The sequence below is a fragment of the Trachurus trachurus genome (genome assembly GCF_905171665.1).
Source record: "Trachurus trachurus genome assembly, chromosome: 7".
NCBI classification, from domain to species: Eukaryota; Metazoa; Chordata; class Actinopteri; order Carangiformes; family Carangidae; genus Trachurus; species Trachurus trachurus.
In genome coordinates, this window is record NC_139901.1 from 29,577,102 (window position 1) to 29,604,994 (window position 27,893).

Sequence of the window (27,893 nt, forward strand, 5' to 3'; positions counted from 1 at the left end):
TAGTAAACAAAAGCATCATACAGTGAACTAGAGAGAGAGAATATTTCCCTCCTGAGAGAAAAGTGATGAGAGAAGAAAACAAACCAAGAACAACTCACATTTACACAATTTAGACAAATTTAATGCCGTCTCGCAATCAAACAAACTGACATCGTCATTTTTTTTCTCTTTACCCAAAATAAAACAATAGGGAACAGTGACCGACACCAAGTATAGAAAAATAAACGACTTTTAAGCCAAACGTGATCAGAGACTCGACAAAATGTGTAGATTGTTGATTTTTTTTTTACTGAAGTAATCAAACTCCGTCACACACACTCACACACTATTTGGCCGTTTAGTGTTTTTTTTTTTTTTTTAACTGTAATATATTACAACCATATAAAAATTGCACATAAGAGCACAGAACATGGTTACAGCAGAGTTAAAATAAGATATACTTAATATTCTTCTTCTTCTTCTTTTTTTTTTTTTTACACAAACGGTGATCAGCTCCTGGTGCAACTTGACATTTGCATATATGTAAATGAGGGCGATGATGATTAAAAAGCAGTGACGTTAAAGGGATAGTTCAACATTTTGTCAAATTCTAAGGTTAGGCTCATAACCTTTAATTATCGTTGCATGTTGCTTTGAGATCCGCGGGTCAGAGACGCTCTGGTGGACAAGTTGTGACCTGCACATTCACCACAAAATAATGAAATAATCATGTAACATTATGTAACATTACGAGACGTGAAACGCGATCGTAGCGGAAATAATGAAAGTAATGGCAAACAAACACTGCATATCTCCAAAATCAGGCAGGTTTCCAGGATGCCAAGTAGCCTACTCATTTTAATGTAACAATTGCCGATGAGAACCGGTGTCAAAAAGAAAGAAAGAAAAAAAAAAAACATAGACCAGAGTGGCTTTTTTATGCAAATGAGAATGACTGATGCATCCTGGGTAATTTAGGGGCAGCACCCGGCATTTTTACATTGCACTCAGTGGCTTTTTGTGTTTTGATGGAGCGTAGACTAACTGACAATCAATTTGAATGTTTTATTTTTGTTTCTTTTGTAGCACTATGTCTCATAATTATTTTGACACCCTCTTTGAAACCCATCATTCACGCTATCTTGAAAAATTACAATGAATGAATCTACCGGTATGCTCCTTTAGCCTCCCACAGTGATCAATGACTCCACACAGTGGCCAGAAATGTCTGACCCAGACATCTACACGTATCTGGTGGAATCACCGGGTAGGTTTTGGCTAAGTGTTGTCTGCAAATAGCCTGTTAATAGCCAACTTTTTGTTAGTTAGTTTGTCAAGCCAGTTAGGCTGAACTTTTCAATGGAGGGATGCCGGGCGCTGCCCCTAAATTACCCAGGATGCATCAGTCATTCTCATTTGCATAAAAAAGCCGCTCTGGTCTATGGCAACTTCGAATTTTTTGGGTCAGCCCTAATTATTTCATGGTGTGGTGAATGTGCAGGTCACAACTGCAGAGCCAGAGCGTTTTGGAGTTGTTGGATTGTGTGTTTGATGAGTTTGTTAGTCGCCTCCATTGTGTTCGCTGAGCAGCTCACGTCTCTGCCCCGCAGATCTCAAAACAACATGCACCGATAATTAAAGCAGAAGTAAGCGGAATGTTTGTGTTAATATAAGTCTTAAATAGTTGTATCTTCCGACAGCAATCACTTACATAGAGTGTTTGGTCTGAAACACGGGTCTGTCAGTCACTCTGCTCTGCTGTAAGCCGAGGAGAAAACTTTCCTTGTATCCTACAACCTTTATCCAATGAGGAGAGAGAACGGCATAAAGGGGCGGTCCTCTCTGTGTGTGCAGCCAAGGGATGCGCGTGAATGTGGTGACGTAGGGACGAGGGCGGGGACTGCTAACTCCATCAGCTGACAAGAAGTTAGCCAAAACGACCGGATCACTTACTTCTGCTTTAAAAGGTAATGAACCTACTGCTATGATGACTATAAGGATTATGGCGATAGGAGAATTTGACAAAATGTTGAAGTATTCCTTTAAAAAGTGCAAGTGTAACGTCACAACCAACACGAGTCTGGATTTAATCCGGACGTGATCAATCAATACCAATAATCACTCAACAACAACATGATTCATACACTGACTGTACGACGTCACGTAACATCTGGTGAGAAGCTGCAGTTGTGAGTTTTCTGAGGTTTGTCGTGTTTCCCTTTGCTGAGTGTGAACGGCGGCCGTTGCTTTCGTTTTTATAAAAGTTCTATGGGCAGAAACTTGTGCCACCAGAAATTGAATTTGAATCATTTATATTTGCTCTTCCTTCATCCTTCAAGTTCCCGGATGTCTGAATCTGAAATTGAATCTGAATTTTGAAAACTGAATTTGAATTGTGAGAGAGTTGGATTTTCAGTGAGGATCAAATTTCATTGGATTTCAATTTCAAATTATACTATTCAGATACAGTTTTTCAATGCAATGATTCAAATTAAACAATACAATTTAAAATTATCTGATTCAAATTAAAATTTTCAATTCAATTATTCAAGTTCAGCAATTCAAATTCAAATATGAATGATTCAAATTCAGTTTCTGGTGGCACATACTGTATTTCTGCCCATAAAGTTCACTCTTGTGCAGAAAACGTGATCAGCAGAATAATAAAGGTCCTTTTTTTTCCTTTCTTTCTTTCTTAGGAAATAGCACAGTTTTTATCTTTGTCCTTCGCCCCGACGCTGTGCGCTCTGCTCCTCCTCATGCTGCCCCTCAGCCCTCCCCAGTCTCTCTGCACCTCCCTCTCCCTCTCCCTCTCCCCCTCCTGCTCCTTCCCCTCCTCCTCCTCCTCCGACGGCGGCGGCTGCTTCCTGAGCTGCGGCGGCAGAGGTATCGGCTGTCCCAGGAAGAAGCCGTCCTCCTCCGAGTCCGACGAGGAGGAGCAGGTGGAGCAGTCTTCGTGTTTGTAGTGGCCCGGCTGCAGCGTGAGGAGGGAGGAGGAGGCGCCGCAGGAGGAGGAGGAGGTGCAGGCGCGGCCGTCTCGCTCCTTCTCTCCTCTCCAGTCCAGCGTCTCCAGTCGGGGCCTGTCCGGAGGCCGCGAGCGCCGGCCGGACCGCCGCTCCGCTCCCGGGTGGAGGGACGGGTCGGACGGGATGCGGCAGCGACCCCAGCCTCTCCTTAGACCCCGTTGATGGTAGGAGGATCCATCTGGAGGAGAGAGAGGAGGAAGAGGAGGAGGAGGAGAAGCTTTATTGTCATTGTAAAAGAAAATACGAAACGAAATTGCCAGTGGCCTCTGTGTCGACAAATGCAAACAAATATATATCAGGGTTCCTACAGCTTAAGCCAAGTTAAATTTAAGACTTTTTTAAAGCCACTTGAAATGAAATTTAAGACCGACTTCATAATGAACACAAATGCAGAAAAAAGAAAAAAAACACCACATCAATTACATAGGGTTATAGGGACAATTTTACCCACTTTCCTATGTGATCCAAGGTAAAGTGACTGCTACATGAACATTGGATTGTGTCTCTTTCCAGCTGTCCTTTCAAAAATAAATGCATAAAAAGTCCGGAAAAAAAACAACAACACTGACTCGGGAGCTGGTGGTGGTGAGAAATTTAGCGTTGACGGCCGCCACTAACTTCTCTATGTCGGAATGTTACCAATTATTTTGAGATTTGAGACTAATTACAACCATAAAATACCACTTACCATGTGTTAACATTTTTAAGACTTTTTGAAAAAATGATTTAAGACATTTTAATGCCAATTAAGGCCTTATTTTTAGATTAATGAATTCAATGCCTTTTAAGACTTTTTAAGCATCCGTAAAAACCCTGATATATACACAAAAAACACATACACAACCATTCTGGCCAGCAGGAAAAAATAACTATGTCACTAAAATGTATAAAAATATATAAATAGGCTAAAAATAACAGTGCAAATGGCAAAAGTGCATCAGTGCTTCTGGTTCAGGGAGTGTATGGGCTTAGGAAAAGGAGGAGGAAGAGGAGGAGTGAGTGTGATGAAATGTCAATCAACTCTGATGTAAAGTTTTTTGTGATTTTTTTTTTTGGTGGATTTTTTTTTTCCCACTTTTTGTTCAATGGCAGTTCGGCCTTTTAACAGCTCTAGATAGAGAGTCTGTAATGTGGTGTTGTACTGTAGCACTTTCATCCCCTTGCACTTTAAAACTGCTTTAATCTTTTGTTTGTCTACCAACAGAATAGAATAGAAAATACTTTATTAATCCCTAGGAGGGAAATTCAGATCGTCCAGCAGTTTACATAACCTAAAACAATATGATATAAACGATATAAACAAGGACTTTTAGTATTTTTTTTTATGTAATACTGTATGTGTTTTATCTTTTGTGCAATTTTATATAGCTTATGATATTTATTTAGTACTCAAATGTCCTGTTGGTCTTTTATGCTGCTGTGACAAACAAATTTCCCCCACGGGGATGAATAAAGTATAACCTAACCTAATAAAACTGAGAAGCGTCAGGCAATAAATGTGCAAAAAACAACAACAAAAAGAAAAGAAAAAAAACACAAATATAATAGAAAAGCAGAAAAAGCAAAGATGATGACATTGACATTAATAGTTGAACTCCTGATAGAGAAACTGTTAATAATAAATCAACTCTTTAACGTAACTACTTCCATGTCTGTTATAATATTCATCTCACCCAGCAGAATAGAAAATACTTTATTAATCCCTACGGGGGAAATCCAGATCGTCCAGCAGTTTACATGACCTAAAATAATATGATATAAATGATATAAAATGATATAAACAAGGACTTTTTGTATTTTTCATGTAGTATGTGTTTTATCTTTTGTGCAATTTTATATCCCTTATGATATTTATTTAGTACTCAAATGTCCTGTTGGTCTTTTATGCTGCTGTGACAAACAAATTTCCCCTCGGGGATGAATAAAGTATAACCTAACCTAATAAAACTGAGAAGCGTCAGGCAATAACTGCAAAAAACAACAAAAAGAAAATAAAAAAACACAGATATAATAGAAAAGCAAAAAGAAAAGATGATGACATTGACATTAATAGTTGAACTCCTGATAGAGAAACTGTTAATAATAAATCAACTCTTCCATGTCCGTTCTAATATTCATCTCACCCAGCAGATCCATCTGTGGCGGGATTCCTTTCTGCAGATGTAACCTGCTTCCAAACCCTCCGTCCATCTCGTCCTCCGCCTGCACGCCGTCCTCACCCTCCTGCTGCCGCCGCTGCTTCTCCTCTTCATCCTCCTCCTCATCCTCATCCTCCTCCTCCTCGTCGTCCTCGTCCTCGTCGACGGAGTAGCTGCTGCTGATTGGCTCCCTGAAGCTGACTCGAGCCGTGCCGCTGCGAGTCAACGGCGGCGGCAGAGGAGAGTCTGAGGGTTTGTCCTCCACTTGGGGAGGGTGTGGCGGCGGTGGTTGTGACGGTTGTTGTGGCGACGGCGGCGGCGGCGACTCTCCCGGCGGTATGAGGTCACGCGTCTTGACGGGCAGCGGTGGAGGGAGGGAGGAGGCGTTGTTGGGGGAGAGCGGGGGCGAGTCGGGTGAAACCAGGTGGTTCACGTGTGAGTTCTTCTGAGGAGGAAACACTGAGGACAAAAGAAAAAAAACAAAAAAACATCAGGGACACAAAGGGTTAAAGGGATAGTTCACCCAAAATTCAAATTTCACTCATTATCTACTCACCCTCATGTCGACTAAGAGCTGTTAGGGCTGGGTATCGGTACTTGATACTTTTCAGGTACCGACCGAAACAACCCAGTACCAAGTAGTATCGAAACTGCGCCTGTCAATCGATACTTTGTGTACCCAGATCAAGAAAAAAATGACTGTTTCTATGGTTTTGCTCGCAGCCAATCGCAGCCAAACTATTAGATTCTTTTTTATTTAATTTTATTGAACGACTATTCATTGCCCATCCCTAGTAAAAAATCTTTTGAATGGGGAGGAGTGGTGACATTCATGTAACCGATTGCTTTCTTTTCACATGATTAGTATCTAATGAAGTTGAAAAAAAGTATCGAATGAAGTACTCAATTGGTATCGGTATCGTGTTAAGGGTACTGGTATCGGTACTGGTATCGAAAAGTTTTAAACGATACCCAGCCCTAAGAGCTGTGAGAATTTTCAGAGTCCTCCGTGCCTTCTCTGAGATACGGGGGGGGGGGGGGGTCCGCGCAGCAGTATTTGTCCATATAATGGTTGTCAATGGATACCAACTTTCTTCGTCCAAAAAGACACACCAAAAAACATCCAAATACCTCCATGCTGCTCGTCTGTAATGTCCCTCTTGTATTGAAGCCCCGACATGAGAAACTGTTCCGAAAAAAATTAAATAAGTCTATGTTTTAAGCTTGTTTGTAGCGGAAGCTCCCAGTGTCTCGGTTCGCTGCTCTTCCTGTGTCAGTGCAAATCACCGGCGGAACAATTTCTCATATCTGGGCTTCAATACAAGAGGGACATTACAGACGAGCAGTATGGAGGTATTCGGATGTTTTTTGGTGTGTCTTTTTGGACGACGAAAGTTGGTATCCATTGACAACCATTATATAGACAAATACTGCTGCGCCGAGACCCCCCTGTAACTCAGAGAAGGGACGGAGGACTCTGAAACTTCTCCCAGCCCTTAGTAGACATGAGGGTGAGTAGATAATGAGTGAAATTTGAATTTTGGGTGAACTATCCCTTTAAAAACAAGTTGGAGTTATTATTAGTGATTATAAATATTCAGCGCTTGATTCCTGTTACCTTGCATAACCTGATTCGTCCTCTCCACCCAGTTCCTGCAGTCTTTAGCAGCAGAGGAGGAGGAGGAGGAGGAGCTTCCTCTCGAACTCAGGCCCGTGTGTGTGTTTTCACTCAGGCCGCTGACGGCAGCGGCTTTGATGCCGCCGTCGCCCGGCAACAGACTGTAATGCGGGACGTCGCTGGGCCAAGACGGGCCGAGGCCGTTCCCCAGGTGGATGTGTGGGAGAGGCGAGTAGGAGCCTCTGGGATGAGAGTGACCTCCGTTCTGGACCGGAGCGGAGCAGTGGACGCCTGAGAGAGGAGGAGGTGAAAAATGTATAAAATAAAAAAGTATTTTCTTTCTTTGTTTTTTCCTTTTACAAAGCATTTTATAAATTAACACATGAACACAGGGTGTTTTCTGTTAAATAAATCATTAATCAAGTACATTTACTCACAAAAAGTTAGGGATATTTGGCTTTTGGATTAAATTTCAGATTGCACCTAAAATGCACTATAACCTTTACAGGTGAACTTAATTTAACCTTCTCTAAACTTCTGAATGCACATGTCCAGTTGTTCAGTGTTTCAGTCCCAACATGCTGTTCTCTAACAAGGTGATTAACCAGAAAAACCACAAGCACCATCTGATTTAGTGGTTCAGTTGTCATTGAACCACGAAATGTTCTGGTTCAGTGACAGTTTGTGTATCCAGTCCTCTTCTCTCTCCCTCTCCTCTCCACCATGTTGACAACTTGACATCATGAGACCAAGACATAGAGATTTTTGTTGTGCTATAGCCGCCACTGTTGTTAGCTTTTGTTTGAGATAAAGAAATTACCATTGCATCCTTCTACTTAAAGGCCTCATGATAGAATATCACTGTAGCATGACATTTTTATAGGGATATTCTTGTCAAATATCCCTAACCTTTTGTGAGTAGTGTATATATACTGTAGAAAGAAACAAATAAAGGCGTTTCAAGGAAATGAACCTTTTGCTTCCAGATGTCTTTGAGTTTAGACAGCTGAAGCCTCACTGAAAAAGTGATTCTTTCCATTGCAAATACATTGTAAAAGATATCATAGCACTCGTCAACAAATGGGATGTCTGTCTTAAGCCACTTATTTCAGTATTCCAAATAAATATTTATTTTTCACACTTATAGTAGCTGAGCGTACAAGCCCAAAAAGAAGTTTGTCCCAGTTAGATGTGATGTCAGTTCCACATAAAGTCACTAGTTCTGAATAAACAAACGAAAAAAAAAGAAGATATTTTCATTCAGTTGCTCGACACATGTAGGAGGATCTGAATGTAACACACACACAGGGTTCCTACACATTTAAAATGTCCAAATTCCATACTTTTCCCAGACCCTAATTTCCAGAAGTAATTTGTGATATTTGAATAGATGTGCATAATATAAAAAAAGCAAGTAATTAATCATTTGTTTTCATTATTCTGAATGTGTATGCCATTATGTAACCAAATAATTTCCAGGAGATTGTAGCTAGGTACAATAGTACAAAATAATTAACCCAAATAAATTCAGATAAGACCAAAACCAGATAAGTATTAAGATAAATATATTTCCAGACAATAGTTCCCATTTTCCATACTTTTCCAGACCTGGAAATGTATAAAATCAAATTTCACACTGCAACAACTCAAAATCTTTCCAAGAATATTTGTCTTATTTCTTGTCAAAATGTCTCATTTCTAGTCAAAACTAATCTCTTTTCACTTAAAATAAGAATCATCACCTTAAAATTAACTTGTTTTTAGATAATTTTCACTTGTTTCAAACAATTTTCACTTGAAATAAGTAGAAAAATCTGCCAGTGAAGTTTTTTGTGCTTGTAATAAGGAAGAAAAACTTGCTCCACTATCAGATTTTTCTACTTATTTCAAGTGAAAATATGCTTGAAAGAAGTAAAAAGGGTCTAAAAACAAGCTACTTTTTATGTGATGAGTCTTATTTTAAGTAGAATTAGATTTGTTTTGACTAGAAATGACATTTTTACTAGAAATAAGACAAATATTCTTGGTAAGATTTGGAGTTTTTGCAGTGCATACTTTTCCATACTTGCACAGGACCCCTGCACTCACCCCTGGTGTCCACTGCAGTATGGATGCAGTCTTTAGCAGCTGGAGCGACGCCCTCTAGTGGCTTCAGAGGAGAACCACACTGCTGCTGCTGCTGCTGCTGCTGCCGTCTGCTGTGCTGAGGCGTCCGGCTCTGCAGCGCCGAGTCACACGAGTCCGAGTTGTCGGGGTCTTCGCCCAGCGAGCAGGGCCGGGAGCAGAAGATGAGCCCCCCCCGGGGCAGGAAGGGCCGGCCCAGCAGGGGCAGCCGGCAGCGCGCGCAGCAGAAACACGACTCCACGGCGTGCCAGTGCTGACCCTCGTACGTCATCTGTCCCTGGTCGATACCTGAGAGGACACGACGTGAAAAACATTTGTGTCAGGATCTGAAAATCTGTCTCGTGTTTCTGAGTTAAAATGAGTTCAGACACTTTTTAAATCAAAGTGTTTTTGTGGATCATTTTAATATTCATCCAGGTGTATGAGAAACACATTTGTTTTAATCCTCCTGTTGTTCTTCTGTTCACTTCCTCCATCCTTCCTTCTTTCCTTTCTCCCTTCCTTCTTTCCACAATCCTTTTTCCCTTGCTTCTTTCCTTCCTTTCTTTCCTTCGTCCTTACTTCTTCTTCCTTTCTCTTTTGATCCAGTTGACCTGGTCTGTTCCCTCCCTCCATCTTTCTTTCCTTCCTTTTTCCCTTCCTTCTTTCTCCCATCGTTCCCTTTGTCCTTCCTTCCCTCCCTTCCATCCCTTTATCCTGCCTCCCATCGTTCCCTTTGTCCTTCCTTCCTTCCCTCCTTCTTTCCCTTCATCCTTCCTGCCTTCCTTCTCTCTTTCCCTTTATCCTTCCTTCCTTCCTAACTAACCTCCTTCCTTCCTTCCTTCCTTCTATCCCTTTATCCTTCCTTCCTTCCTTCTTTCCCTTTGTCCTTCCTTCCTTCCTAACTAACTTTCTTCCTTCCTTCCTTCCTTCTATCCCTTTATCCTTCCTTCCTTCCTAACTAACATCCTTCCTTCCTTCCTTCCCTTTGTCCTTTGTCCGTCCTTCCTTCCTTCCTTCCTTCCTTCCTTCCTTCCTTCCTTCCTTCCTTCCTTCCTTCCTTCCTTCCTTCCTTCCTTCCTTCCTCTCCCCAGGAGGACAGCAGGAGGGTTAAGAGCGTTGTGGCTGAGAGAAACATCTTTAAGCTTCTTTATAAACATGGCCGACTTCACACACTGAGTTAATTACCTCATTAAAATCTTCATTAAATTGACCATTTATTTATCATTAAAGAACATTTCCGCCTATGAGACAAGAAGTTGCTCCTGGACTGCAAATGAAGTGTCGTGCTGGTTGTTCATGATCTTATTAAATCAGCCTGCATGAATGAAAATATAAAAAAATCTCATTAAATATTAATGTGTTGTTGTTGTTGTTGCTTTTCTCTCTCCGTGCGTGTTTCACCTTGACGTGTTCACTGCGTTAATCTGACGGCGCTCGGCTCAGACTTATTGGAAGTTTTACAGAAAAGTTTCAGGGATCTCACTACATCCGACCTTAATGAGATTACTGTCACGGCTTTTTATGTGGAAGTGACTCAGGAGCTCAATCAGGCAGGAGACCAACACGTTTAATTGCCGTCCAATTAATCTAACGAGTTTCACATCACAAAGGAGCTCTGTTTACATTCACTCAGCGACCGAAACTGAAATATTACGGCGTCTTCGCAGGGAAATGGTTCAAGTCAGTGGTTTTTCTTTCTATCACTGAGACCAGATTAAAGAATAAAGGGGACAAAGCTTTTTGCTGTTAGAGCCTCAAAGCTCTGAAATGACTTGTCCGAAGAAATTAATAAAACATTCAGTATCTTTTTTCGTAATTAAGCATTTCCTCATTTTAGCTGAGCTGCATGTTTCTTTGCTTCTTATGTCGACTACTTGTTGTCAGCTCTGCCAGTTTTATTTCCACTCTACTGTATGACTGTATTGTCTGTTGTTGTTTTATTATTGTTTCCTGCTGGATTTAACTTTATTTCATTGTTTTAACTGTTATCCTAATCTTCTCTGTTGAGCACTTTGTACATCTGTCCGATAAGTGCTCTAATAACAATGTCTATTATTATTATAATAAGTCTCTTTAATGACCAGTGTACTAACATTTAACACAGTATATGTGAAAGTAGGGTTGTGCTATATTCTCCTGATCGCAGTATCCTATATTTATTCAATTCTAAAAATAACAACATCATCTTGACATTTGCGAATATTTGAGTAGCAGCCGATTGTTCTAATATGAATCGGCGAATGTGTCAAAAGCTGTATCATACCTGAAGGACAATATAGTAAAACATAATTATACGAATATAAAACATGTTCTCTTAGACAAATTGTAGACAAATTACTAATTACAGGGTTCCTACACATTTGAAATGTCCAAATTCCATACTTTTTCCAGACCCGAGTTTCCAGACTTCTCGGTAAAAAATGCAAATAATGTGTGATATTTGAGTAAATAGTTGTGCATTATATAAAAAAATCATGCAATTAATCATTTGTTTTCATTATTCTGAATGTGTATGCCATTATGTACGGTAACCAAATAATTTCCAGGAGATTGGAGCTATAGGTACAATAGCGCATACAAAAATAATTAACCCAGATAACTTCAGATAAGACCAAACCCAGATAAGTATTAAGATAAATATAGTTCCATACAATAATTTCCATTTTCCATACTTTTCCAGACCTGGAAATGTATAAAATCAAATTCCATACTTTTCCATACTTGCGTAGGAACCCTGTAATTAAACACTTAAAAATATCCTTATATCTGCTTATTTCTCTATATAAATCCTAACGAGACACACAGGACAACTACAAGCTGAGATAAAACGCCTGTAAATGACGTAATCGTGTCGGTACCTATGTGTTCTCCGCAGGTATCGCAGTACTCTGCGTACAGGGACTCGTAGCAGACGCAGCAGTACGGTCGACTCTCCCTCATGATGTAACGCTGACCGCCGAGCGCCGCTTCGCACTCGAAACAACAGAAGTGCTTCATGTGCCAGTATCTCCCCTCGGCCTCCGTACATTCATCCGCCAGAATGATCTGAGACGAAGAGAAGAGACGACGGTGAAAGAAAGAAAGAAAGAAAGAGACAGAGACCCAGAGGGTGGTGAGTTCATGGGCACAGAAATAAAACACACTCCTGTTGGAAAAACACTCAGGATTTAGGTTAAAGAGAGAGAGAGAGGGGGGGGGGGGGGGTAATAAAAGATGCCAACAACCCTCCTGTTTCAGGCTTAGCCATCCTCTGGGTCTAAAGACCTCTTGGTCAGATGTGCCAGATCCAGATAAGTCAACTAATCTCTTAAGTCACAGTGAGAGGCCATTCAAAACAAGAAGAGAGACTGAGAGGAAAAGCTTCGACTCAGACCGGAGAGGAAGTTATGAAATAGGCTACAGCAGGAGTGGGTGAAGCACCTGTCTGTCGGGGCCCAGGATGAATTTAATGATCTTACTGTACGGATTATCTCTGGATGAAAACATTCATGTGACTCAGCAGTTTTTGCTTTTACTTTCAGATAGAGAAGCTATGTAAACCAGATGACCCCTGGACATTTTTGTCCACCTCTCACACTTTCCCAACTCCCCACGGTCAAATGAAAGGTCACCGGGGCCTGATTTTTGGCAAGGAGGTTTATCTTTGGGTAAACTCTGGATGTCCCGAGTTTCAGAATGAAAGTCAATTTTTTGGACACGTAATACATCCATGACCCTCGCTGGACAAAAATGTCCACCTCTGCCTATGGGTTTTTTAATGTATTTTAAAGTAAAAATTTTAACTAACAGATATCACCATGAAACTTCCCAAGTTTATTACTCACATTAAGAGAAATATTTTTTGTATTACAAGTTTTGTCAAATTTTATGTTTAAATATGTAAATGAGGCAATATCTAATGAAATATGCGCTAATTTCCAGAACCGAAATCTGAACAATGGATAAAGCCCCTTTCAAAATTCTTGTTTTATTTTGTTGACAAATTAGAGTCAGAAGTTTTCAGTGAGGGGATTTTGGAAATCTCTTTTTATCACTCTGTAAATGAGAAAATACTGTCACCAGACATAAACCCCATAGAGCCCCATAGAAATTATGTGTTTTTGCAGCTAAAACAACTGGCCAGGAAGGGGTTAAAATTTTTGAAACCCATGTCAAAAGTGGTTTTCATGTTTAGTCAAGACCCAGCCCTATATGTATGACAAATAACTAGTCTATAATATAATCCAGGGGTCATGGAAGTGGTACAAACTGAGGGATCATCCGAGGGTTAAACCAGTTTGTTGCTCTGGGTCAGTCACCTCGTCGCAGGCCTGGCAGCGCGGCTTCAGCCTCTCGGCGTGGTGCCGGCCGCAGTAGATCTGTCCGTCCTGGTAGAAGTAGATCAGGTCGACCAGCAGCTCGCTGCAGGAGGTGCACTGGAAACACTGGGGGTGCCAGCAGCAGCCGTGTCCGGCCCGACTGGCAAACACCGCTATGTCGCCGCCGCAGATCTGTCTGCCGCACTGGAAAAAAAAACAGATTTGGGTGGGAAGAGGAGGGGTGGAGGTGGAGGTGGAGGTGGGGGGGTTATTTGGGTTGGGGGGAAGGTGTGGCACAGAGGGAAGGAAGTTAGATCCTTTAACAAACGCTGAACGCTCAAGGTCGCGCTGCAGTTCTCCCTGTAATCATTAAATGAGCTGAACCTGCAGCTACTTGCACCTGAACTTAAACCAGTCTCATAAACAGGAGAGGAATTCCTCTGCATCGCTCTCATGTATCTTAAAGAGGCGTTCACAGTCAAACACCGATGTTACATAAGGATCCTGCTGCTATAACACGTCTCATTCAGTGTGGCTCTATAATGGAACAAGCGTAGAAGTATTTAGCATTAGTTAAGCATTAATAAATACTGAATTCATCATTTATTACACATGAATACTCATTAGTATGTAGTTTATAAACACAGTTAAAATGTTTTACTCATCATTGATAAGCACTAACTGTATTTATTTATCTATTTTTTCAATTTTTTCTTTATTATTGTTATCCTCACAGAATACATTACACAGCTGGTATTGATTTCTTGGTTCACAGTTATTGTCAAGAAAAAAAAAAGAGGAAAACATCAGCGTATCAAAACATAGCTGTTACAGTATTATAATTGTGTAATGTTAGAAGAAATAGCTGAGAACAAAACCTGCATATATTTGTATATTTATAAGAAAAAACACAAAACTAACTAAAGACAGACAGAAGGTGGAATAACAAAAAAACACGGGATGTATGAGCTTGTAACAACGGCTGCATTCACTTGTAGGGAGACCAAACAACTATATTGTCTGAGTTTTGATATGTGTGTATAAGACGTATAGCACTAACTGTATTTATAAACTACATACTAATGAGTATTCATGCGTTATAAAGGAATAATTCAGTATTTATTCATGCTTAACTAATGTTTAATGGTGTGTACTTATTATAAAACGCTGCTGTACCTGCTGACATATGGCTCCCATCATGGTGACGGGGAAGAGTCTGACGACGCCTCTGCCCAGGTTTTCTCTTTTCCTCTGTTGACTGAACAGACGTAACTCCTTCTTCTCCTCCTCGTCCAGAGAGTTGCAGTACTGAGGCTGCACGAGACACATCAACACATTTAAAACTGATACTCTCAACTTTGTGTCTGATGATTATAATTAAGAACAAGTATGATGAAGTAAAAAAAACAAAAACAAAAAGGTAAAACTGACACATCTTAATAAATACACTGACATATGGACTCAGAAGAAACATTCAAACATGAACATAAACTAGGGATGCACGACGGTACTCAGAATAATGATATTAGAAAAAAACACAGATAAGTCCGATCATTTTTTTGGCAATTACTCGAGGCAATTTGGATCAACACAAAAGTTGATTTGAAACAATAATCAGTGTAGATTTTTTTCATAACTGTTGTTTTTGTTGCCGGTTGTATTACTATGTTGCGTCAGAGGCAGAGCTAGAATGTTAAATTCATCTTTACTCAACACATCTTAGCCTTTTCTTAACCTCAGGTGTGAATATAAACTATAAGAAAATATTATTGGAATCAACATTGGTTATGAGAAGCAGGAAGTTATCGCTGATTGCTTGATTATCGTGCATCCCTGATATGAACCAATGAAAACTGGTTGAAACTGGACATTTTCATAGAGCTGGCCCACAGCTATAGCTTCGTGCTGAAACAGTTTAGGTTTTCTATTTATTAATTTCAATTTTATGTTATTTATTTATTCATTTTCATTCATTTTATTCATTTTTTACATTGTATTGTTGTTATTGTTCATGTATATCTGCAATTCTATGTTGTTTCTTGTCCTTGTTCTTTGGTTTGTGGTCCTTACTGTACTGTAGTTTGAAAATGTCAATAAACAGACTGGAGGAAAAAAAACAAAAAAAACTGGACATTTCAAAATGAAACTAAATAAACTACTGTAAAGGTAGGAAAGGTAAATCACAATAGAGCATAATCCAAACAGGTAGAGACAACTGTGTTTTGTGCAACGTTTTTGTATGAAGATTACTTAACAATAAAAAAAAAAAAAAAAAAGTTAATAAAATTAACACCAAGATTGATTGGTTTACTTATTTTTTATAACAGCATATCCTAAAAGAAAGCTCAGCTCCTCAGCATCAACACTAATAACAAGGTTTTACTGTATTGTGGTCCGGTTCAGTAAGCCTCCCAGACAGAGGGATTGAGTGTATCTGGCATGTTTCCACACTATTACAGTGAAGCCGGAGCGAAGCCAAAGACCTGAACACCTTGGGTCAGCGAGCGTCACAGGCAGCAGTGAGTGACGTTACCTCGCTGTCGTGGGCCGGCAGCTGGTGCAGCAGTTGTTTGATCCGGTACCTCTCCCCTGGACTGTTCACATAAGGCACCCTGTCCTCTGGTAAGCAGCTGAAATACTGGTAAACCTGTAGAGAGACACAGAAAAGACGGCGGTTTATTCAATTACAGAGGAATTCAAATCAAGCACCGTGCAATTTGTGATGCTGCAAATTATCTTTTCCCATCGTTATTATATCAAACTGTCTGAGTGTCTGCAGGGACACGTCTGACTGAGAGTGTGTGCAAACTGCAAACTGCAAAGTGTGTTTTTGTGTGTTGCGTTCGCTGTCTGCATCCGGGGCTGTTACTGTACCTGTTCGGGCTTGAGTCCAGGTGGGACCCATGCGTATTCCTCGGAGGCGCAGCCCGAGTCGTCGTCGGAGATGGAGTGTCTCTGGAAGTCTGAAACCAGCTTCGTCATCATCTTCTCCAGCTGGCCCGGCACCGAGCGCACGGCATGCTCCTCTCGCACACACTTGCAGTGCACACAGATTTTCCTGTGCAGAGGAGACACACACACACACACATTTTTTTCTTCTTCACCGCCTGAGGAACTTTTTTTTTTATTTGGCTGATTTACGACACTAGCTAAAAAGACGTCTCACAAATGTCAAAATCTCTCAATAATAAATAAATTCACATGACAGGTGGAGCGTCAGGTGCAAAAGTCAAAGAGTTAAACTTTGAACATGACTCAAGGCGGCTCAGCTTCTCCTCCACATATACTGTACAGCGGGGAAAATAAGTATTGAACGCGTCAATAGACTTGAATGGTGAACATGTATAAAGTAAAGACCATGGTGGTTGAGTGCATTACTCATTGGCTTTTTTTTTTCTTTACAACTGTACCTGCTGATTCCAGGTCTGTCTAAAGCACTTTGTCAGTGGCTTTTGGACAACGCTTCTTAGCTTTCTTTTGACTTTGAGCACCTGGTTAACGGATGAAACGGTACATTCGGACACGGCTGTAACCGATGCCATCCGTATGTTCTGCAACATAAGTGTCTGAAGGTCTTGAGAAACTCTTTGCTGTTAGAAAAAGGGTCAAGTCCGCACATTGCTGTAGCTCCTCAAATGTTTATTGTAGGCTATAAGATCAATGGCGATCAACGTTGAGCTACAACAGTGTGCGGACTTCACACCCTTTTTCTAAAAGTGTGTTTGTTAGTCCTGCACCTGTAATACTTTGGATGTATGCCCTGTCATTTGCTGTTGAAATGCATCCAAGGAAAACTCAATAAAAAGAATTCATTTGATCTTTGTTTTTTATCCTTGTTGTAGCAGTAGCTCCCAGTAGCTGTGAGAGATTTGCTGCGAGATGTTCATTCGTCATTGTAAACCATTGATGTAAACACGGAAGAACATCTCGCAGCAAATCTCGTGCAGCCACTGGGAGCTACTGCTACAACAAGGCTAAAAACAAAGATCAAATACATTTTTTCCCAACAACTTTGTCATGTGGCGGCTTCAGGACACTTGGGTCAGTACAGACGAGCAGTATGGAGGCATCTGGATGTTTCATAGTGTGTGTTTCGGACGATTCAAAAGTGAACTCTACCCGCCGCCATTATATAAAAAACCCGTTGCCAGCCGGACCCCCCCTGGAACTCCTAAAGCGTTTTGATGACTCTGAAAGTTCTCCAAACCCTTCCTTGGTATGACGGTGAGTAGATGATTGGTGAATTATCGATTTTGGATGAAGTATCCCTTTAATTTATGGACATAAATGTTTGGATTTCGTTGCATGTATGCATTACTTGGGTTGTTGCCGACACCTGGTGAACATTTCATATCAATAGCTCTATACTAGAAATATATCTTCTGAGAAAAATGTTGACGCGTTCAATACTTATTGTCCCCGCTCAGTGTATATGACGTATTTATCACCACCACCAGGCAGCTTCAGATTGTAGGCGTCTTGATGCTGCTGACTCTCCCCCCTCCTCTGCTGCTGCTGCCAACAATTACCAATAACTAAACAGTTGTCACAACAACAATCACTTTTAAACAAACTGGGATGCACCACATCGCCAAAATGAGGTCACTGATATTATGATCAGCCTGGCTCGTCGTCAGTCCCACGGCAGTTAAGAGTCGGGAGGTGAAGATGGGAGCAGTTAGTAATCTCCCTCAGCCTCGTATTACAACCTCCTCTGTCTCCGCAAAACACATTCAATCTGGCGGCGGCGGCGGCGGTGGGTGTGCCTCCCTCTGTGTGTGTGTGTGTGTGTGGGACAGGTTGCAGTCAGAATAAAGCCCCCCTGCCCCTGCCCCTTCTGCCTCTCCAGCCCCCGGGGTTGTACGTAGCTGTGAGGTGTGGGTGTCATTGTCACCTTATAGATGAATGGATGTGTGTGTCACTTGTGGCCATATTGCAGCAGCATCATCACCACCACATGTGTGTGTACGTCTCTCTGTTGTGATTGCATAACGGCCTGCCAGCTGGCACTTGTGGCTCAAGTTCACAAGGCACAAAGCTGCTTTATTCCAGCACCCAACCCCCACCCCGGCAAAACAAAAAAAGAAGAAGAGCAGACACACACACACACACAACGGCAAGAGAGAGAGAGCTCATCTTCTGACCAATCATCTCCTTAAGGGGAGACACTACGGGTGAATAGGGTAAAAAAAATTAAATAACAGATATCACCATGAAACTTCCCAAGTTTATCACTCACATTAAGACAAATATTTTTTGTATCACAAGTTTTGTCAAATTTTATGTTTAAATATGTAAATGAGCCAATATCTGATGAAAAATGCGCTATTTTGCATACATTTCCAGAACCGAAATCTGAAAAATGGATAAAGCCACTTTCAAAATTCTTGTTTTATTTTGTTGACATATTCGAGTCAGAAGTTTTTACAGAGGAGGATTTTGGATATCTCTTTTTATCACTCTGTGAATGAGAAAATACTGTCACCAGCCCTAAAAAACATGACATGGGTCAGACAACAGGCACAGCACAGTATGTCACAGTAGCTGGTAACTTTTGGTGAATTTAGGAGAAATCTACCAACAAAAGTGACAAAATGAAGTAAAATAACCACCTTAATGTGGATTTTCTACCATTTCTTTTGACTTTTCTGAGAGAATACATGTTAAGGAAGAAAAATAGCCAAAAATCTCAAAATTGATCAGTGCATGGAAACAGTGTTTTTGCCTGTAGTGTCTGTCTCCCCTTAAAAGCTCTGTGAAATGTCACTGACAGTCGGTAACCACGTGTCATGTGAACGAGCTCGTCCCTCGCACACATACACGCACAAGCACACACGCACAAGCACACACGCACAAGTTAATTGTCGCTGAGTTGACAAAACACACAAGAAAGACAAGAAAAGAGATGATGATGATGATGATGATGATACTCTGGGATCACAGGATCTTTTTTTCTCAGGCTCAGGACAATAAATGGTTGTCGCACACACACACATGCACACACACACACACACGCACACACACACGCACACACACACGCACACACACACCAGTTTGGCACCCTGTTGAATGAAGCCACGGTTGGTTGCCGAGCAGGTAAAACCAAATCTACATAATAGTAAAGACTTGGCCGATCCCATGTTGGCACGGATCGGATCGCAGCTTGAGTTTGAAAGTCTGTGTGTGTGTGTCTGTGTGTGTGTGTCTGTGTGTGTGTGTGTAGTAACAGAAGGGGAGGGGAGACCTACACACACACACACACACACACAGACATTCCTATGTAAGTGGGTAGGAGGAGGACACAGTCGGAGGGACCTGGCATGACGGGACAGATGGCAGATGATGCTCCACCACGTCGTCTCACCCGGTCTCACCCCCGTCAGCAGCGCCCAGACTCACAACCACACACACACACAGACACACACACACACACACACAGCCTCCACATGTAAGTGCGTAACGAGGATCAAATCGCCGGCGGGTGTCAACAATCACATGCAAACTGCAGTAATTGACAGATGACAAATGGACGGTTCTGTTTAAATGGACGGATGGATTTGAGTTTTTTGGTAAATCTGCAGGAGGAGGAGTTTTGTGCACAGTCATGCCAAAACATTTACATATATTCATGCTGCATTAATACAAACCAGAGGGACTCGGACTCAAAGCTGCAACTACTACAACGTATACGACACCCCGTCTCCGTGCTACGTGGTTTAAATATGCAGCGGCAGCAGCAGCAGCAGCAGCAGCAGCAGCAACAGCAGCAGCAGCAGCAGCAGCAGCAGCAGCAGCAGCAGCAGCAGCAGCAGCAGCAGCAGCAGCAGCGGGGGAAATGTTTTCCAAGACACCCGTTTATTTCTCTTATGCAACCAAGTGGTAGTTTAATCATGACTTCACCGAACTTAAAAGCAGCACATTTCTGAAGGGCAGTTCACACTGCAATTTACTGCTAAGCTGAGCCTCGGTACCGGTCAATTATTGGAGCCACAACAAGCCTCTGATGTAACACGACCAGGCCGCGTCCGCCTCAGGACACATTTGGTTCTGATAAACGTCTCGATTGATAATTTTTGTTTTTAGTTTGAGTTGTTGCAGCAGCTGCAAGTTGAAGTTTATAACTTTGTTCATGGTAACAAACTGGTAAGATCAGAGCTGAAAGGATTAGTTAGTTAAGAAAACAGTAATTAGCTACAGGCCCTGACAAACCCGAGCAGCAGAGTGAAGAAGAAATCAAAGTGCAGATAAATGTCATTAATTAAAGAATTATTATATTTCTGTACAGGAACTGTGTCGTCTAGGAGATTAAAACAAGAAAACAACAGCCAAGAACTACAAGGTAATTGTAGTTCAGTGATTCCGTAACCAGCCATATGTGTTATCAACTAGAGACGCAGCAGATGCTGCTGCTTTGGACAGGAATCCACAATCTGCCTCCACATTTGCTTTGCTGGACTGACACAGTGTTACAGAGACTGTTGCTGCAGCTGCTGCTGATGGTGATGGTGGTGTGTGTTATAATCTATAGATATTATAGATTATATATAGATCTATATTTGAAAATGTTTAACAAATAATGAGTAAATGACATTCACAGTGACTTAAATCAAAATGTCTTTAAGTTGGTGTTTTCATGTTAACGGTCAAAAACCTTCAGTTTCTTTGGCACATACATACGACATTTGAGAAGCCTACTTGAAATCTTTTAGGAATCTTAGTTTGGAAACTGATTGATATCAGATTGATCAGTTATTGCAATGGTTGTCTGTTAACTTTCTGATTATTTCTAATAAAAAGTTCACAAAAATTACAATAAACAAGAATTAAGATAATAAAGTGAGGTAAGAGATAACATAAAAAGTAGGAAAAGTCCTGATGGAGTAAGTGACAGTAAATATCGACACTGTACAGAGCTGAAATGAACAAATCTGAACTTGTTTAATTAGCATCGGATTTAAAAATCATTTTAATTTTGTCGAAAACAGAGATTAAGGCTTGTTCGCCCCTCCCTCCCCCCGATTCCCAGACTGAGTTTAACCAGTAATACATGATTAGCTTTACTTTGAAATATGTTTCCTCTAAAAAAAACAACAACATGACACCATATGGTTTAAATATAAAGGCACATTGTTAGACAACCAGAGGAGGCGTGTGAGCGGCAGCATCACCTGAACATGACGTCACGCTCAACACAGATGTGTGTGTACAAAACAACATGACTGTGAGACTATGACATAGACATACAAGAAGCATTATCTTCTAAACACACACACACACACACACACACACACACAGACACACACAACCCTATAGTTTAGCCACAGCTCCCAAACTTAACAACTGTTTGTGTGTCTGCTCCCTCTAATCTGCTCCACAGTAAAATATGACGCCTTCATTACCTGCTGTAATCATGACAAATTAGTCCAGCTCGACTTGTGGACGTCGTCCCATCCAGAGTTTGTCCTTTTCTTCTTATTCTGCAACTATGAAACGGTTTACATCCCATAGACTGAGAGCGACAGATTTTCTACAGCAGCTTCTGTGTCCATGTGGTTAATTTCTCTGTGTGCGCGGCTCTTTTCAACGTTACTGCCACCCCCGACTCCCCCCCACCACCTCCTCCTCCTCCTCCTCCTCCTCCTCCGAGCTGATAGTGGGCTCAAACAAAAGGCGCCGTCACTGAACTCAACCCTAAACCCTACTACACACACACTAAACACAAACACGAAGGACTCACTCAAGTTTAGTGGATGTTTCTTCTACGTATTTCAATTACTCACTCTGTTTTTGAAGATATGAAACAACAACGACGACGACGACGACAATGACGATGACGATGAAGAGTAAACTCACAGTGTCTCTTCTCCTCCTCTGACCAAACTGCTCTGACTGATTCATAACAGATGGGTCGATTGTTTGATGCAGTTATTAATCATAGAAAATAAGTAGAGCAGATTTCCAGCCTGTGAGCAATGCTGTGCCGTGCCGAGCCGAGCCGTGCCGAGCCGTGCAGGATTTGTCATATTATGTGATCAAGATGGCCATGATGCATGACAGCAACAAAGTGTCTCTGCCTGGTGAGATATCGACTTCAAGTCTTAGCGAAAGTCACGACACTCTGTCTCTCTGAGCTCGGTCCAGCTCGCCTGACGTCGGCCCGTCACTGAGGATGAATGTCAGAGTCGAGAGTTGAACTTTCTTTTATGAATACTTTGATAAAAAAAAAGCAGCTTGAATAAATCAGAGACAGTGATGCTACTGAGCTGTGAGAGCCCCGAGAAAAATCCACGAGATTCACTGGTCAACTTTCTTATAAAATAAAGATTTAGATCAGAAAAGATAAAACAAACTTCACTCCAACTTCTTCAATGTAAAGATTTTCTGTTTTTTTTTGTCATGTAAACTGAATTTCATCATCTCAATGTCACCTTGATTCATTTTTTTTGTCTTTTTACTGTTCTCTTTCAAGGTAATCGATAAAGGAAGTTATCACAATGCAACTTTCATATCATAATAGTAATATAACTTTTAAATCTTATAACTTTATTTATACAACACCCTTTTTTAAACAAGGTAACAAAGTGCTGTACAGATCAAATAACAAGAGGAGGAGAAAACGGTGACAGTAATATGACACCACCCCATCCAGTGAAAAATAAAACAAAAGTAAAAGTAAAATCCTGTGGATCATGTTATCATGGTATTAAAAGCTGAAAAACTACAAAATAAAGGCCCACAAAATAAGAAAATAATATAAAATAGATGCAGCTATAGTTGCCAAGGGGGTTTAAAATGCCTTTTTGTAAAAGTCAGTTTTTAAAAGTTAGTCGGCAGAAGTCATGGATAGAGAGATGAGGATATCACAGGTCATAAGTATTAATACTGGTGGGAACTCCATACAATAATCCTGCAGTGGATTAAAACGTGAGCTGCCGAGCGCGATGGTCGATAACCGGAGCTGACTCCAGTCGGGTTTTAGTGAACCCTTCTCTGAGAAACAGATGGGCCTCGTCCAATAACTCTCTGCTACTAATTAGCGACAGAGTAATTGCCACATGGCCACCCAGACTAATAGTAGATGGCGACTTTGAACGCTTTCTGAAGCGTGGCGGGGACCTGTGGGTCAGGACTAACTCAATTCACTCTCTGCTGGGCAGCGGAAGCACCATCTGCCCCCCACTGCCCCACTGCCCCCCCCCCCCCCCCCCCCCCCACCCCTACCACACCGCAGTCTAAGCTCTGTCTGAGAAAGCTCAGGATGAAGATGGATCACTTCCCTCTCAGCGAGCATCAGCAGCTGAGCCTGTGGTCGCCGGGCCGACGCTCGCCATCGCTGGGGGGGTGGGGGGGTTGGGGTGTGTGTGTGTGTGTGGGGGGGGGGGGGGGGGGGGTGAAGGTGTGACTCCAAATTGGTTATTAAGGAAGATGCAATTAGCAGCAGACTCTGGGGTCTGGAGGAGTGACCCCCATGAATCTCAATCATCTAATCACTTGAAATGTCTTGACAAGGCGGCTAAATATCCTGAAGGGGAGCGACGACCATCAATATACTGTTTGTTTGGTTTTTGGGGTTTTTTTTGCTGTTGTTTTCTATGCACAAACAAATAAAGTTTATGTTTATGGTTGAACGGTTGCACCTGTATCTGTATTTCAACGCCCTACAACATCGTGGTCAATACTATCTCTGCAGTCTGAACAAAGGAAACACCACAACACAAAACCACTGTCACCATGATGCAAATTATTGATAAAATATCAATACAGTGCTTCAAAGTCTTGATGTAGTATCACATAATATCACAGCAAAGTGATCGACTCTATGCTTCTTCTACATTCATAAATAATCTGGTGTATTTAGACCGATATCCACAACTAGAACTTCCACTAAAAATTAGGGATGCACCAATCAGATGTTACGATTGGTCCAGATATCGACTAAATAGCCAGATCGGGTTTCGAACAATGGGGCTGATCCATGACGCCGATCTATTCACTTCAATTCTTTGAGAGCAGCAACAGCAACAAACACAGAGCAACAATGTTGTACAAAGTTAGGAAAGAAATGTTTAAGTCAACCCTGATACCTTACAGTAAAGTTTATGGTATTGGATCGATATCGGGTATTGGTATCAGCATTGGGACTGAAAAAGCCAGATCTCTACTTAAAATACAGTGGAAACGGCTTATAGTGATCACGGATACAGTAATAAACTGCTTATATCGATCAAAAGGCTTTGGACAGAATCATTTCTATACAAGTGCTGTTTAAATAATTTGTTTGTAATAATCAAGAAATCGGCTTATAGTGTTCAGTTTTGGCCATTTTATGAATGAAAACATGTGACAAAACAATTTTAAAAACACGTGTATTACTCATTATCACTGGCTGTTTGTGTTGTCTGTCAAAACATGAATGAATGAAACCTATCGACTTTCTATTAACCGCATCTTGTATTTCTATCAAGGAAAAGTTATTTTGGGATATACAGTGTATATCATTATGTTTTATCGCCCAGCCCGACATTGACCGTTCATTCATGATAAATCATCCAGCAACACTCTCAATCAAACAAAGTAGGGAATGAGAAATCTGATGACCCCACCGTCTCATTGAAAAACTATACAAATGGCATTTAGATGATGTTCTGCATAAAAAATGATTTAAAAAAATTGCTTATAGAAATCAACCGCTTATAGTGATCACATAGACTCTGGACTATAAGCGGTTTCCACTGTATTGCAATAATTTTGTGTATTATTGATATTTCCTTCCTTTGTCTCGATATTTGACATTTCCCTACGTGTCACCTTCCTGATCCGTCGTTAATCCTGAACATCTTCGATAAACCTCAGCTCTGTGTCCATACCACACAGATTAAACACACTGTAAACACATTGATGTGTACTATACAGGGGGGGGCCACTACACTGTTGGCTGGAGGTAGAGCACAGCACAGCACACACACACAGACACACACATGTTTTAGATTACATCCCAACTTCTACGCTTTTGTCTTGACCTGAATAGAAGGAACAGAACTGAACAAGCTCAAAGATACAATTACAGTCTTTTGGTTACATGAAGTTCGCATTCCTGCGCCTGTTGTTTTATTCTCTCTATTCACAACCACCACAACTCGCCGCCGCCGCCGCCGAGCCACGGTTGCCTTCAGCCATGCAGCATTGCCCCATCTGGAACAGAGCATTTGTATCCAGGAATAAATAACCTCCCTTCTTCTTTCTTCCTTTAGATGTGTGGTAAAAACCTGGTCTTAAAGTCTGGAGCCTTGAAACACACAACGCAGTTTGTCATCCATCCAGCCTCCTTCTGCACGATCGACTCACTGGAGAACTACAAACTTCAACTTTCTGTCATTTCACATCAGAAAAGCAAAAGCCACAGTGAAGTGGAGAAAGGAGGGGAGAGGAGGGGAGGTATGAAGTGGTCCAGAGGGTTACTATCACAGCAGTAAGGCCTAAATCTTATTAGCGTGATTGACAGGATTAGACTAACCAAGAGCCCCAACCAGCTGGATATACACTGAAGGAATAATAACAAAAAAAAAAAGAGAGCGAAAAGAAAAGGGGGCTCAGATAAAAGCCTGTGAGAACTAAGAAGCCGCTCAAGAGAAGAAATAAATACATTGTAGTTCAGGATTCCTTTGATTATGGTTAACAACTTTCTAAACAAATAGGTGAGAGAGGAGCGGAGGCAGGCCGACATTTTTCAAGTGGTTTATGCCAGAGTTTAAAAAGCAGTAATTACAGGAACTGAAAGAGTCCTGCAGAGACAAAAACAAACATCTCTACACGCTCAAAAACACAATTTATTCATCCAACAAAACAACACTCACTCATTTTTCCGCTGCAGAGTACAGCTCTTTGATTTGCACAAAAGGAAATTAATAATATCAGGCAGCAACATAATGCTTTTTTCACCTTAAAAGCCTCCTAGTGACCACAGACCATATGGCTCTCTGTGTTCAGTGCCATAAATGACAAATGCTGAAGCGACACACAGGTCTTAGGTTTAAATCGCCGCAGCTCAGACACACACAGCACATGCTGCAGGATGACTGCTGGTTAATCCTGCTGCCCTGTAGTGCTTCTGTTGTCTTGTGAAGATAATGTCGACTCAAACTAAATGCAGCTGTTGTTTGTTGCTGTTGTTGTATGTTGTGGATGTAAAGGGGCTTAATGGCACTGACGATGACTCTACTACTACTACTCTACAGAAGAGGCCGTGCTATAGGACAGGTCACGTGAGCTGCCCTGACTGGGTCATGTTTGTTGTCCTTTATTGTATATCTGCACTCATCGTTTACACAGATCACAGCTAAGCCGATTTCCTTCGGTAGTAAAGTTGCTGTCCATACTAAAGACATGTGCATATATACAGTACACACACACACACACACACACGGACACAGCACATGCTTGACTGAACCCACGAAGACTGAGCATCCTTGTAAGAGATGAATAAATATAAATAGTGACAACTTTCTCCCCACAGAGCTGAGACATCTACGAAAAAATGTGACTTCCTGTTAACTACTGACAACATTCCTCCCAAAATTGAAATAAAAATTGTGTCATTTTGAGCATTTATCAGCAGAAAATGACAACTAGTCAAAGTTGAGGCCTTTAAAATATAAATTCTTAAACAATACAACATGAATATTCTCACTTCAGGAAGAGTTTATAAATCAGTTTTGGTGGAATAGTGTCAATTAGGGCTACAACTATCGATTATTTTCATTATCGATTCATCTGTTGATTATTTAAACGATTAATCGATTAGTTGTTTGGTCAATAAAATGTTAAAAAATGTTGAAATATGTCAGTCAGTGTTTCCCAAACCACAAGATGACGTCGTCAAATGTCTTGTTTTGTCCACAAACCAAAGAGAGACTCAGTTTATCGTCATAAAGGAACAAAGAAACCAGAAATATTCACATTTAAGAAGCTGAAATCAGATAATTTTGACTTTTTTTCTTCAAAAAACTACCCAAAGCGATTATTCGATTATCAAAATAGTTGACGATTAATTCAATAATCGATTATTGTGCGATTAATCGGTTAATTGTTGCAGCTCTAATGTCAATGTTTAATCCCAACAGTGGGTTTTATAATCTTACTATACTGATCACCTAATCAATGTCTCAAGAGTTGTGTTTGTGTTGGTATTGAAAACAAACTGGAATAGAATAAGTGCCATACATGTAGAGATGCTTTTTAAGAAACATTTGTGAAAGTGGTCTCTTACATAACTGTTTATGCAAAAGCTGGTGTGCAAAAATAACAATGAGAATCTGTTTTTCTGAGGCATTAAAGTTGGTTATCTGCACACACAGCAGGAGCTCTTGCACACAAAATAGCTAGAGTTTTATTTTACAGTTAAACTGCAGGTATCAACACTGGAAAAGCTGATATCACAAAGTGGCTTTGAGCAGCTAATTCTAAACAATGGCTGCAACCAGAATCCAAAACAAAGGGAGAAAGAAAAGCAGCAGCAGGAGCAGCAGCAGGAGGAGGAGAGACTGGGACTGTACCAAAAGGTGAATACGGAGCAGTAACAAGAAAAACATTTCCTGCAAAGGTAACAGGCTGCTGGTAATGTTTAAGAGTCCTACTAGGGTTCATACCTCCAGCCATGGACACGGAAACCGGGGCACTGGTCTCCACAGCGCATGCAGGGCTGGCCTCGGTCCGGGTCCTCTTCCTCCTG

General features: G+C 41.1%; 1 protein-coding gene across 1 annotated transcript; it reads right to left on the reverse strand.

Annotated features, from left to right (window-relative positions):
• Window positions 1-336: 336 nt before the first annotated feature.
• Window positions 337-27,893, reverse strand: prickle3 (prickle homolog 3). The gene is made up of 10 exons (XM_083975289.1): window positions 27,811-27,893; window positions 16,040-16,223; window positions 15,699-15,812; window positions 14,342-14,479; window positions 13,166-13,369; window positions 11,726-11,912; window positions 8,850-9,173; window positions 6,762-7,052; window positions 5,129-5,602; window positions 337-3,183 (listed from the first exon to the last, which is right to left on the reverse strand). The coding sequence occupies exons 1-10, from the start codon at window positions 27,855-27,857 to the stop codon at window positions 2,675-2,677; spliced, it is 2,472 nt and encodes an 823-aa protein (XP_083831415.1). The 5' UTR covers window positions 27,858-27,893; the 3' UTR covers window positions 337-2,674.